Source organism: Haliotis asinina, chromosome 9, assembly GCF_037392515.1.
Source record: "Haliotis asinina isolate JCU_RB_2024 chromosome 9, JCU_Hal_asi_v2, whole genome shotgun sequence".
Lineage (NCBI taxonomy): Eukaryota > Metazoa > Mollusca > Gastropoda > Lepetellida > Haliotidae > Haliotis > Haliotis asinina.
The window spans coordinates 8,382,848-8,396,513 of NC_090288.1; the positions used below are offsets into that span (position 1 = coordinate 8,382,848).

Below are 13,666 nucleotides of genomic sequence, written 5' to 3' on the forward strand. Positions count from 1 at the left end.
AGATTATGCGATTTATGAGACAGCTTTTGTTTGATGTTGTTTCAAGACAAGGCAGAAGACACCAACGACCAACTACCGATAACATAAGCTCATTAGCCATAGTACAAACGGCTGGCTGCAGCTCAGCATTGATGCTTGAAGGGAGATCCCTTGTGTTCTGCTGATACCAAGAGCTTTGAAGTTTATCTTCACCATGTTTTCAATGGACATAAAAACAGGTGTTCATGCCAGTTGTATCCAGGGACATGTGTGTTGGTAGAATGCAACATTATAGGCAGGGATATTCTCCCTTCAGTTACTGTCGGTGTTTGGGGAATACAGATATTTGGGGTGATCTGAGGGCTTTTGTGGTGCAAATTGTTTGAAATATTAATCTGATCTAATATGCAATGTATAAAGATCGTACTTGTTTGTAATGTGCCGACGGTCTCCTTTCTGTGGGAATTTGACATTTATTTGTGTTGAGTTTGGGGTATCTTTTGTAATAACATGGTTAGTGATAGCTTTTTTATTGCCTGAACATCTGACATGCAATCCAATTTGGTTTGTTTTAAATTTCAAAGTGATTGTGTTCAGATGCAGAGGTATCACACAGCTTTATCATTTATTTTCAAATTGTTTTTTTTTCATTTGTCTCGGGACTTCAATGGGATCTTATCCAAATTATTTTTATTACAGCGCCACCTAGATGAAGAAGGGGGAACAACAGATACTGCTACAACTGAGAACTCGAACAAACATGAGAAAGACAGTGGTGTTGGGCGAACTGATGAAAGTACAAAAAATGATGAAAGTTCTGAACAGGTGAGCTCAATAAACAGTAGTCCCGGCAATATTTTCCAATCTATGTTGGTTCATAGAACATAACTAAAGCGACTACAGCTTTGTATTGATTTTATCAATATTCCAGCAGTATCACAACAGAGGAAATGGGCATCACACATAGTACACAAGTAGGGAATCAAACCATGGTCTTCAGCATGTCAACGCTTTAGCCACTAAACTAACCCACCAGCCCAGAAAATAAGTAGAGTACTTGAATAAAACATTGAATTCAAGTAGCAGCATCATAACATTTGAGTACCAAACCTTTTATCATTTCTGGAACATATTTTTACAGGGACATCTTGAAACAACTTTAAGAAAAAAATGAAATAATCTGTATTGGTTTGTTTCCAAGTTAAGACAAGCTTTCCTTGCTTGAGACGATGGTCGTTGCACAACTGTTCTGGCGCCATCACCAACAGGCAGTTACTGCCCGTTAGAACACATTGCAGTCATTTACCATCATCAAGTCTGCAAATCAATTGTCATCTAATTGCAAACCAGACAGTTTTGTTTCTAGCTCAATGACTTTGCTCTTTGAGTGTGGCCTGATTTAGGATATGCTTTGAGAAAAGTAGTATTAGGCAGCCATTTTGCCCTTGTTCAAACCCTTTTAGCTCATAACTTACGACCTCGTCTCAACTTGCAGTGGTTACGGCCAGCTTGATGGTCTGTATGAACTTAGTGCTTTCATTGGGCAATAACAAAATCTTCATGTCAAAATGGGCATCACCGTGATTCAGCAAAGCTTTTCATGTTTTGAGTGTAATGGAGAATTGGATAAAGGATGTGCACAGTTTGGGGATTCTAAAAGAATGATTTTTAAACACGGCCTCATTTTTCAGGTCAACACTTGTGGTCAAACACAAAGTTCTGTTAAAGCTCAGCATGTTCAGCAATCTTTGTAGGTTCTTGTATAATCTGTAGATTGTCCTTATCAGAGTACTTGTATCACTTCATCATCTGGCTGTCATCAAGGAAGTAAAGGTGATAGGTCACTTGGTGTATGGGGGGACCCATTGGGACCACAGTCTGCGTTCTAAAACACTTTACTGGCATTCTTCTCCTGATCATGAAAAAGGATTTATGACCCAGTAAGTACACCATACCAGGTTACATTTATGGAGGCATTGTTTCATGCAAAGCCTGACATTTGCCAAGGTATATTTTTTCTCTCTTGTTATCTCAATGTGTTTCTTATATCTCAGTTTCACATTACATTGCATCAGAAAATAGAAAAAATGTATGTCGCTTGGTGCTACAGTAAGGCAAAATGTTACAAATCTATTCTGATGAACAATGAGCAGTTTCTTTGGATGTCTGCTTTCCAGTGGTATATAAACTATTAGGAAGTTTTATCTCTCAATCTCCTGAAATCATACAAGATATTATCAAGACCATCTAAACTGATCAGAACAAAATTTGGTATACAAAAATATAGCATGAACCCATACATTCAGAGAGTCTCAGTTGGCATTGTAAAGAAATATTCCCCCAGATATTTAAGATTCCTAACCTAGTTTCCAAGTACATATTAAGGTTACCCGGGAAAAATAAAAATCTAATTCATCAGTGACATGGTACCAGGATCTGCATAACTCATGCTAACATTAGACTCCAGGGTAAAAATGTCACATCAGACTTCTTATACATAAAGCTAGAAAATTAGTTCCAGGCCCTAGACAAAAGGTATCAGAATTACCAATTTTTAAGGCATATTTCCAAGTTGAGCAAATTTTATCCTGTTTGTATTCTTTAACAGAGAAACAGGATTCTGCAGATAAAGACCTCCCAAAGATTGTGTTTATCCAGAAGCTATGGGTTCCTTAACTATTCCACATCTATTGGCATATCTGTTTAGCGGAGAAAGTAGTGTATTTTTGCAGGGTAATCTCCATAGATATGTGTCAGCTGGAAATGCTGTTTACATGTTCAATATCCTGCAATCACTTTAAAGTCACTTAACATTGTGAAATCTAGAAACAGGAGACCTCACTCAGAAGGGATACATTGTGAACAGGTTTTCGTGAAACCACTACCTGAAAATATTTCTTGATGCTGGTAAGGATGGAAAAAGTGTGTGAGCATAATGATTTGGGGAATTTGTAGTGCTTTGATGATCAAAGATAGGAACACTTTCCTCTACAGTTGAGGTTATAGATCATAGATTACAGGTTGTTTGTTTAAACCTAATGTAATTGTGGCTGTTAAAAACTTCCAACTCAATCCCTTGCCATCCATACAGGTTTGTGTCATTGTAGAAATGACCTGTCATTTCAGGCAGATGTTCAGATTAATGTGTGTGGAACTGACAGTAATTTTTTTATATTTCTTTTTCAGGAGACGTTTGACATTGAGTGCCTGACTCCGCCAATGCACATGAAGTTTCCCCCTGCATGTAATCTCAATCGGGAAGGACTCCATCACAGCAATGAGAGTGTCACGTCAAACGATCCCGAGCTCATGAGCAATGACATTTCTGCAGAGGCTTGTGATCAGTTCCGTCAGGTGCTACAACACCGATGTGTCAAAGGTGAAAAATCACCAAAGAAGGACGGCAAACGTAAGGACTCTGGAAGCAGCATCGAGAGAGAGCTGCATCTCCTCAATCGAGAAATGGAGGAGATAAACTTAGAGTGTCAAGAAATTGTGGACTCTCATATTAAAGATCAGATGAAACTGGAACACCATAGAGACATATTCAAAATAGAGCCACAGAAAAGTCCACGAATTGTGCCCCGAATGGGAACAAGACTGGAATATCTTAAACATGTGCAATCCCTTGATCCTGCTGAGCTCCTCATCAGGAGAAGTGCGCCCTCTATGAAGATGGGCCAGCAGAATGTGAAGAGCTCTGAGCGGGAGAAAGACACATCAACTACGAGTGCGTACAACACTGGTGAAAGCTGTCGGAGCACGCCCTTGACACTAGAGCTCAACCAGGCTAGTGATGAAGGGGAAAGAGGCTTCAAGAATTCAATGTTGTGTTTAGCCCCCGGTCCTGCTATCCCCTCATCCAGTGACACCGAGAAACAGACTCAAACCCCAACCAAGTCACGGGATTACTCTAGCGATGACAGTGGTCATGGCTACAAGGGCATCGTGCCTGTGCCTGTGCCCGGAGCGCCTCAGACCAATGGAAATAGTGGTGGACTCAAAGACCATATCCATATGGGTGAATCTCTTCAGGATTTGTACATTCAATACGCTGATGTCATGTACACAAATCGTGCAAATCTGGAACATACAATTGCAATTCAACAGAAACTGTTTCAACAGCAGATGGACCAGAAACATCGCACTCGTTCTCTATCAAAGCCATCTGGTGTCAGTAAGTCGGGGGAAGGTGAGTCTGCCAAGTCTGGTCAGGGTAAAGATGCCACCCAATCAGAGAGTGGTGCTATGGAATGGGTTGTCAAACGCCGGCCTGATGGCACGCGTTACATCACCAGACGGCCCGTGCGAAACAAAATCCTCAAAGAACGAGCAAAGAAAATCTCTGAAGAGCGCTGTGGGATGACCACAGATGACGATGCCATGAGCGAGATGAAAACAGGAAGGTACTGGACAAAGGAGGAGAGGAAACGCCACTTGGAAAAGGCAAAGGATTACAAGAAGAAGAAAGAGTTAATGATCAAGGCAAGAATGGAAACTCTGAAGGAAGCGGAGGAGAAGAAGGAGGCGAATATTGTTGAACTGAGTCATCGTAAGATGAACAAACACAAGGGCAAGAAAGTCCTTGACAACTTTGTGACTGTGCAGGAGATGCTCGCCCACGGTAGTCGTGTACCGGATGGAAAGACATACAACCCGCTACTGTCCGTCACTACTGTATGATGTAGACTGAGTGTCTGTCTGTCTGTGTCCCATACTGGCTGTGTAACCCATAGTGGTGAGATGGAGAAACCATTATCATGTAACTTATTATATGCAGGAATAAAGTCAGTGGCGAGCATTGGAAACTGACTGTATGTGATGGCTTGGCATTTTGTGGACTGGAGCCATTTGTATGTTCATACTGTGAAAATTGTGAGACATTTGAGGAACTTGTCCAAACAGTGCTTTAAGTCTTTGATAATTGAACTTGTGAATTTGGTTAGAAGTCTAAAACACACCAAAGAAATATTCATGTGTTGTATGTTTGTCATTGGGTGTTCTTGAGATAATATCTCCAAAAATTGAAATCATGCATGGAATGTTTGTATGCTAATTAAGGAAAAACTTGTAACTTGAGTTTTCAGGGAACAAATCCAATATTATTAGACCAGAATGTAAGACTCGATTATTCTAAATGCATGATGTATGCAATGTAGCGAGCAACAATCAGTCACATTTGTAAGAACATTCTCATTGAAATCATATTCATTCAGTAAGTTTTCATAAACCATATACAGTTAACTTTTGAAGCAGAGCTAATTCCAAATTCTTATGAATGAATTTAGTCCCACAAAATAGAGCCCAGGTATGAAAAATATTAAATTGCTGTGCAAAGAGGAAAAATTAGAGCTTGATTCTTGTAATACATGATTTAATTTCAAAATAGGATTGAAATATGAAGATTAATTATGTAGCCATGACATTCAAACCTTGTGTTTAATAACCTGTATGTATTGCCTGATGTACAATAAGAAAACGATTTAAACATAGTGTAAATTGTGCCCTTGTGGGCTAGAGAGCCTAATTTATTCATGTACAGTGTATACCTCCTCAATTATACTTGTTTTATTGTATGGCGCGTTGTACTCAAGTTGTATATTTGTACATTTTGTATGATTTTGTCTGCCGATCTAGATTTGCATAGTGATGAAGATGAAATATACTTTTTGAAGAGGTTTTTCCCAATTAGGTGATGAGTTACAATAATATACAAGTTGATATTGTGCACATCAGTTAAGATGAAAGAGTCAGTATACTGTACTCAACCCAGTAAGTGTCTAATCAAAAGCATGTCATGAAGGATATCGGTGAGCTTACTAAATCATGTACAGTACAGTTGTGTACATTGACATTGTAATTATTTCATTGGACTTTGCTGTTATTAACACTGTGAATGGTGAAAGGATATTTGAACTGACATTCGCGAATATTCACAATGAATGGAGCACTTTGGGGGTTGAATACGGCAGTTCACAATTAAAGTATAACTGCACACGATGTGCCTAGTATAGATCATTGCAGAAATATACAGCAAATAAAGGCATCTCACTTTGCCTTGTCGCATGTTGGATTTGTACATGCAGTATGAAAGCTGTGAGATTGTGATGTAGTATTTTCCATACAACTACAGTCAGTGAATACAGACTTCTACTGAAAATGTGCAATTTTTGTTACTACACAAGCCTGTATTGTTTATTTGTTGATGTGAGAATATCAGAAACAATTCATTGATTTTGACATCCAAGTGCATCCTAGCCTAAATTCTTCCCCTGGACATACACACTGTCCAACTGTCCACAGCATATTCTATATGATCATCCTATATGTACCGCATCTGCATTGAACTCATGTCTATCCTTAAGTGCTAAAAGCTGTCTTGTAGTAAACGTCATCTTTTCAAGTTTGTTGCACTCCACGAAACCAGAGAATTGTTTACTGTCTTGTGTTTGAGAAATTTATTCAAAAGCTCTATACATGGTCCAGGGCTGTGTGATATAGACATTGCTCCCTGACCATGTATTTGATATAGACTCACTGTTACACAATGTGGATTCCTGAGACTGTTTTCAAGGTGGTTATTTCTGAAATGATTTCCAAATGTGACAACCATCCCTGCACACAGTGTAGCATTGCTCGAGTACATGAAGCTGTTGTGTTCAAGTGTTTTTCAGTATTACAATTTCAAACAGATGATGGAAGAATGCATTCATTGCGCTAGGTTGTCACATTCAGAAATCTGTCAGACAAGTGCAATGCATCGTTTATTTAACAGGGACACAAAGCTCCGTTTAAGCTGAGCCAGCTTTTATCTTGATAACTAGTTATGGACTGTGGATAACTTGTTATGGACATAGTTATCAGTTCATATAAAGGATGTTGTACAAATTTTTTGAAGGTTGAAATTTTTATATATAAATATATATATATATATATTATGTTGCTACTGGGTAGTGTTAATATAAGCTTTTTGTGGTCATTGTGCTCTGTATCCCTGTTACCTTGGTAACCACAACAACCTCATTACCTTATATGGACAATCAACACCTCTGTCAGTCACTCAGACTTGGTATGTATTTACAATCAATGTGTTCATCTCTTTTTGCAGTATATCCATTTTATTTTTTTATTATTATTTTATTTTTTATTTATTTTGGAACTAGAAAAAAATTTTTTTTAGACATTTGGGAAACATTGATCTTTCTCTTTTTTTCATAAACAAAATGATTTATATGATTCTGGGGTTACAATCACACATTGTTCGTAAAGAGACAAACTGGGCTGTATTTTGAGATGCAATGCACATACCAAGTTTGAAAGGAATCATTTGTGTATCTACCTTGTAAGCTCTGCCTTCACTGGTGCAAGCTGTATGATAATCAGATTCAATATAGCATCCATGAATGTTCAACATTTCTTTCTGTGAGTGATAAAAAAAGGAGACTTGAATAAATTATTGTTTTGTATTTAAGAGATTTCTCTGTCTTGAATTATTACAGATACTTTTAGAAAATGAATTGTTTGCCAAGATATTGCTTGTGGGTTTCACCAAAGTGCCTCACTTCATATTCTCATTCATTTGCTTGTCTGCCTGAAGACTTTACACATGGGTACAATGTGTGAAGCTCACTTCTCTTATCACACTCACCTCATACTGTCCTTATTCCAGGCAGACATGCAATGATGCAGCTAAAATGTTCTCAAGTGTAACATTAAAACCAACTTTAAGGCTGCTCATTTAGAAAAATGTTTAGTAAGAATGATTGAAATACACTTTACACTGAAAGTAATTAGTTAACATAAAGGGACCAAAGGGAACTTGAACTTCACCAACTTGCTAATAATGACACTAGTATTTGTTCAAGAATTGATTGTAGTTTTAATGAAAAAGAATATTGAGTACTATTTGGGGACAAAAGTGTCGAATATTTAGTTGATGTAAGGTTACAATTTCACAATAAGCCATGCTTGTAAGAAGCGGATTTGTGGTCAGGCTCGTTGACATGTTTGAAACGTTTTTGGTTCAGTTGTGCAAATTGATGCTCTTTATGTTGGTCACTGGATTGTATAGTCCAAACTCGATTATGTACAGACCACTGCCATATGGCTGGAATATTGCTGAGTGCAGCATAAAACTGAACTTGCTCACCTAGTTTGACCAGAGCCTGAATTTTCTTCAAATACATATTTGCTCCACATTTCTGAACAAAGGTGAACTTAAACATCCTCCTTATGACATTATTTTCGTTCCTTCAAATCAGCCGATTAAGCAAGTTCAATCAAATCAGATGCAATGACGACATGACAACTTAATGAAACGCCCGTAAAAGGTTTCCATCAGCCGGGCAACACGATACGTCAATACAAACGGAAGCAAACAGGCAAATTCTCACGAAGGTGACGGTGATCCGACTTAGATCGACAGACGTATCACAATTCGAGACGACATTTCAAAATATATATCGTGCCCGCGACATTTGGTCACACACACCACCGAGAGGAAGTGGCCTAATCCAGGTGAACGTCCGCTCCAGGTCGAGGCAAAGTTTTGCCAGCCCTGCGTCTGAGTGTGAACGACCACACGTGAACTGAAGAATGCGAAACATATACTGCTATGATATTAAACAAAACCGTCATTGTCAGAGTGAGTGTGTTGGTAATGGCAGCAGGTATGGGGCGAGTGAGTATGGTTTTACGCCGCATTTAGACATATTCCAGCAATATAACGGAGGGGAAGTGGGCTTTGGGCAGTTTAGCCATGTGGAGAATCGAACCCGGCCTTCAAGCGACTAGAAAACGCATTAACCGCTAGGCTAGCCCACTACCCCTAACAGATCTGGAAAAGTTCTAACTGGCTTCGGTGATTAATGTAATTAATTACTACGATGCTGTTAGCAATCTGAGAAATATTATGCTTCCTGTAAATAATCGACTTGGACAAACCAGTGGTTGATAACGCGAAGATCGATCTACGCCATCGGCTTATGACACACTCTCCTGTGTCCTTATAATTGCCGACTCCAGTCAGTGGTGGGCTTAAAACAAAGCGACGCGGAATGAACGATACTCCATACTTTAATACTTTAATATATTGGCAAGTGTTAAGCTTTATTTATCAGGGATCCAGTGTGTATTTGTGAAATTGTTATAATTTTACTGGCAATGAAAATGATTCTCCGATGCGCAAGAAACATCTGCTTAATAGCGGAGCGGCAGCACAAAGGTGAGAGACAGGTTGTTGGGCGATCCAAGGAGGGAAGCTTTCTATACTTCCAGTTGGCGACCACTTGAAGTTTTACACCGCTTTTATCAATATTCCAGCAATATTATATCGGTGGAACAGATACGGGCTTCACACATACTACCCATGATGGGAATCGAACCCGGGGCATCGGCGTGGCGAACGAACCAGGAGACCCCACCGCCCCACAAGGCGATCTTAGCACTAAGGTTAAGTCTATGTTAAAGTCATGTTACAGCGTTGATAACGGGAAATAACACGAACATTGACAAGTTGACTGCAAGCATCAAAGAACCTGTATCACCACCGATTCATTCATATTACTTTCACCGCCACTGTACCTTTCACTCTCATGTAAGGGTCAGTTTCAGCCAATAATCTGGTTTAATGTTTCTGTGACGGTGATGTATTGCACTACCCTCTGGTGGGATCGTCATACTGGGATCGAACCCACTGTTGGTTGACAGTTCAGTGTAATGGATTATGAGGTACCCATATTAGAAACACTACAACCCAGGGCCCCGTTTCACAAAGCTCTCGTAACCTCTGTCGTAGGTTCCGTATCTTCTATGTTACCGTATAGGTAACATAGGCTACAAGAAAAGTTACCAGATCGTATAGGTAACATAGGCTACAAGAAAAGTTACCAGATCGTATAGGTAACATAGGCTACAAGAAAAGTTACCAGATCTTAGGCTAACGAAACCTTTGTAAACATGGGCCCAGAACCTAGATTTTCGAAACTGTCAGTGCTTAGACTTTCTTAAGTTCAAGTTAATGTATGGCATTTTCAACCATCACTGCGCTAAGAGAGCTACGAAAATCTCAGCCCTGAACTCCATCCTAGAACAGTAAGAGTTCGATTTTAACATCCATGGGGTGGTTGCGCAAAGCGATCTCAGCGTTGAGGTTACCGTAACTCCATACTTTAACAAGAACGTACGTCAGTCGTAGGTAATTGTTTTGCTAGGAGTTTTTTTCAACGACTGCCATTTCAGCGACTGTGTTATGTCGCAGTAGTGTTCTTCCCACAGTCTGCATTCACATGAATATGTACACTCATACCACACAGATGTCATACAGGATTGTACAGTTAGTAAGTCATAGCACCACAGTCGATGCTGTAATGGTAGCTGTTTGCTCACGGGTTCATATGGCTGTGTTTTACTAGCAACATATCTTACAAGGTAGCAATGAAGTAAGAACATTCATGGATTACTACACAGAGATAATGCATAACACTTTTGTCGAAGAACTGCCCAGCATTATGTGGACATGGATCTCTCATATTCCTGTAACCATGGCGATTAGGTTTGGTGTAACATATCAAATTTGCCAGGCCAGGGGAATATGAGATTCGAATCTCAGACAAACGTACGGTAACAAGCAAGGTAAGCACAGGAAGATCTGGGTACTTAATCCACAAGGAACCAATGTCTTCAAATAAAAGGCGACGAAAACATTTTCCGTGCTTGTAAGAAATATCTATTCCGTTTTGACTGCACGAATAGCTTGAGTTAATTACTCAATTCTTACAGAAAAGAGCACGCTGCACTCACGTTAGCTACTACCGCGATAACATGTTCATTCGGGGGAAAATGCTACTACGAAAGTGCGTTGAACATTATCCTTTTGAACTAATGGGTCAAATTTGACAATGTTTTAAGCATGTCTCATATATATCCTTTCGAAACGTTAACCAGGGTTTTGAATGATTTAACCTTGATCCTAACTCTCCCCGAAATCTTCCTAAACAGGGACTGATTGTAGCCTCAAAGGTTTAAATGCATAAAGTCAAAAGGAAAAGTAGATCGATGTTCATGCTCAAGTCTTTGAAGGGCATTTAGAAGTGAAATGCATAAGGATGAAGATTTAAGGATATCAACTTCTTTATATGAGAACACAACGTTTCGGAGTTAATGCTTAATGTTCACCTGATGAAGGAGTAAGCATTAACTCCGAAACGTTGTGTTCTCATATAAAGAAGTTGATATCCATAAATCTTCATCCTGATGTTCATGCTGTTGATCACTGGACTGTCTGGTCCAGACTCGATTCCTTTCAGACCATCGCCATATAGCTGGAACATTGCTTAGTGCGGCGTTTAACCAAAAACTAAACAAACAAACACACGAAACAAATGTTCATGTCACAGCTGACTCAGCATGTAAGACATGTAAAGCCATGCGATGTGTTATGGAGACATCGACCTGCTTCTGCGAGTAAAACTCTGCTAATGACAAAACTACATTTTCGGAATAAATCTGCCACCTTTCTGACTGTGGGAAATAACATTCGCTCTCACTCACTGTCAGTGGTTCCCGCACGGCATCTCCCTAAAGTCATACACTCATTTGTCATACAGTCGGAAATCATTCATTTAAGGTGGTAGTCAACTGGTTGAATAAAGTGTACACATCACACCTACACTCCGACAAGACATTTGTCAAACAACGAGGGATATTCATCCAACAGACAAGTCAGCTGATTGATGAAGGCGTGCCGGGACAGTTCTTGAGGATAGTGGCTGCGCCTTTTCAGACGCCGTAGTTACGAATGAAAAGGAGATGCCAAATTTACGCCACATTCAGCAATATTCCATGTTTTAGGGCAGTCTGTAAGTAAGAGATCGTGGACCAGAAGAAAAGCTACTGATGTTGCGAGCCTCGACCAGCTGGGGTACGACGTAAACGCTGTCAATCTGATCACCATGACTGACCAAGCAATCATCACGTATATCAGGTCGTATCATCAAACCACAGTGAGTCATACCATCAGACCAAAGCGGGCCTTGACGTACCACCAAGATGGGTCATACTGACTTGCCTCCGAAAAGAGTAGTTGCTTAAGACCAAGTTGTCTGAAAATGATATTCCCCAAAAACGAAGACAAACGATTCACACAAAAACAATATCCATGTCATCGGGGATGATAAGATAATCATTCGTGCTCCAAACTATTTGCGTAGAGTGAGTGAGTATGGTTTTACGCCTCTTTTAGCAATATTCCAAGCAATATCACGGAGGTGGACACCAAAAATGGGCTTCACCCACCGCCGCTATTTGCTTAGACACCTTGGAAACTAGTTTGCAAGGGATTGATGTAGATAGGCGTCGCATCGCTTAGGAACAGCATTTAGCTGAATGTTTATGTACAGAAAGTATTCCCGACGTTTTGCCTCAAACCATTTGAAGTCCAAATGGACTAGGTCTGTACCCTTTGTGAAGACAGGACGATTACCTCTAGTCCAGGGCGGCAATGTTCCCAGAACACTTCAAAGACCGCTGTGGAACAATGAAAGGTTAAGCATACATACAGCACACAGACACAGTCCAGTCAGCAAACCAAGGTGTTGACACTCCCAACTGATACATAACATACGTAGCTGGTCTCAGAGATCAAAGTCAATTGATCATATTATCTAGTAACGATTTGGTCATTGGAAGACACACCGCAGGTATTGCTGTCTTGACAGTAAGGGGGCGGTGGGGTAGCCGAGAGACGCCTTTTCATACGTGAGCCACAGTTTCCTCCCATAAATGCAGAGCACCAGGTTCAAAAACAAGTAGCATCTTTAAAATCTATCGGTATCACGCGGCGGAGGATCCAATCACCCACCGTCCGCTATCCTGACGGACGCTTGAGCTCATACCACAAGACCACGGAGGAGAGCACACTGTCAAACGAGTGCCACTTAACTGGGATTGAGTTAAAAGTTTACATCGCATCGGCTAATTTGCAGCCACATAGCGATGAGAACAAGCTGAATACTATTAAAAGTCTGTCCACTTTACTGGGTTTGAGCTGTACACTTTAACACATTTGCGAAATTTCGCACGGGTGAGGAAGTGAGAGTGTACAAAACAGAACAATGTGATATAGATAAGAATCGGTTCATTATACACCTTGGTGATTTTGCAACCGCCCCGACAAACGTTAAACTGAGATTAGAACCAACCACAGGCCAATACTCAAAAGACCGAAGGGACGCAACTCTGCACAGTACATTGAGCACCATATACCCCAATTAGTATACAGCTGCAACCTTTACAGGAATGCGCTAAATCCAGCTCATAAGAACTTCTGTTTATGCAATCATGATCACAAGGAGACAAAATGACACTGAAAATCAAAGAGAATAAATGCATGCCTTCATCAACATATGACGTCACACAGACTCGTAGGTATCCCATGTGACATCTAAACTCCAAACAACGTGCATAATGCGCTCGTTATTTCCAATTGGTCTCAAGTTCATTCCATAGTCACGTTAAACATTCATTGGAAAGACAGGCTATCAAAGCTCCCCACAGCGATGATACATCTCCTGGCACCGCCACTGGTATGCGTGTATCCTTAATTAAAGGTATGTGACCTGCAAGGAGTTTTCTAACCTTCTAATGACGTCATCTATCATCTCGTTAAAATCTCGCGTTCTTCAGACAG

The 13,666-nt window shown here is 40.1% G+C and overlaps 1 protein-coding gene across 3 annotated transcripts in view; it reads left to right on the plus strand.

The window, feature by feature from the left end:
• The window catches only part of LOC137295711 (E3 ubiquitin-protein ligase PDZRN3-like), a 425,331-nt gene extending 420,015 nt beyond the window's left edge, over positions 1–5,316 (plus strand). For all 3 annotated transcript variants that reach the window (XM_067827228.1, XM_067827227.1, XM_067827229.1), the window contains 2 exons: positions 679–804; positions 3,166–5,316. In XM_067827228.1, coding sequence (XP_067683329.1) covers positions 679–804; positions 3,166–4,662 — 1,623 coding nt within the window. In that variant the 3' untranslated portion in view covers positions 4,663–5,316. The remainder of the gene's footprint in view (positions 1–678; positions 805–3,165) is intronic.
• The last annotated feature ends 8,350 nt before the right edge of the window (positions 5,317–13,666 follow it).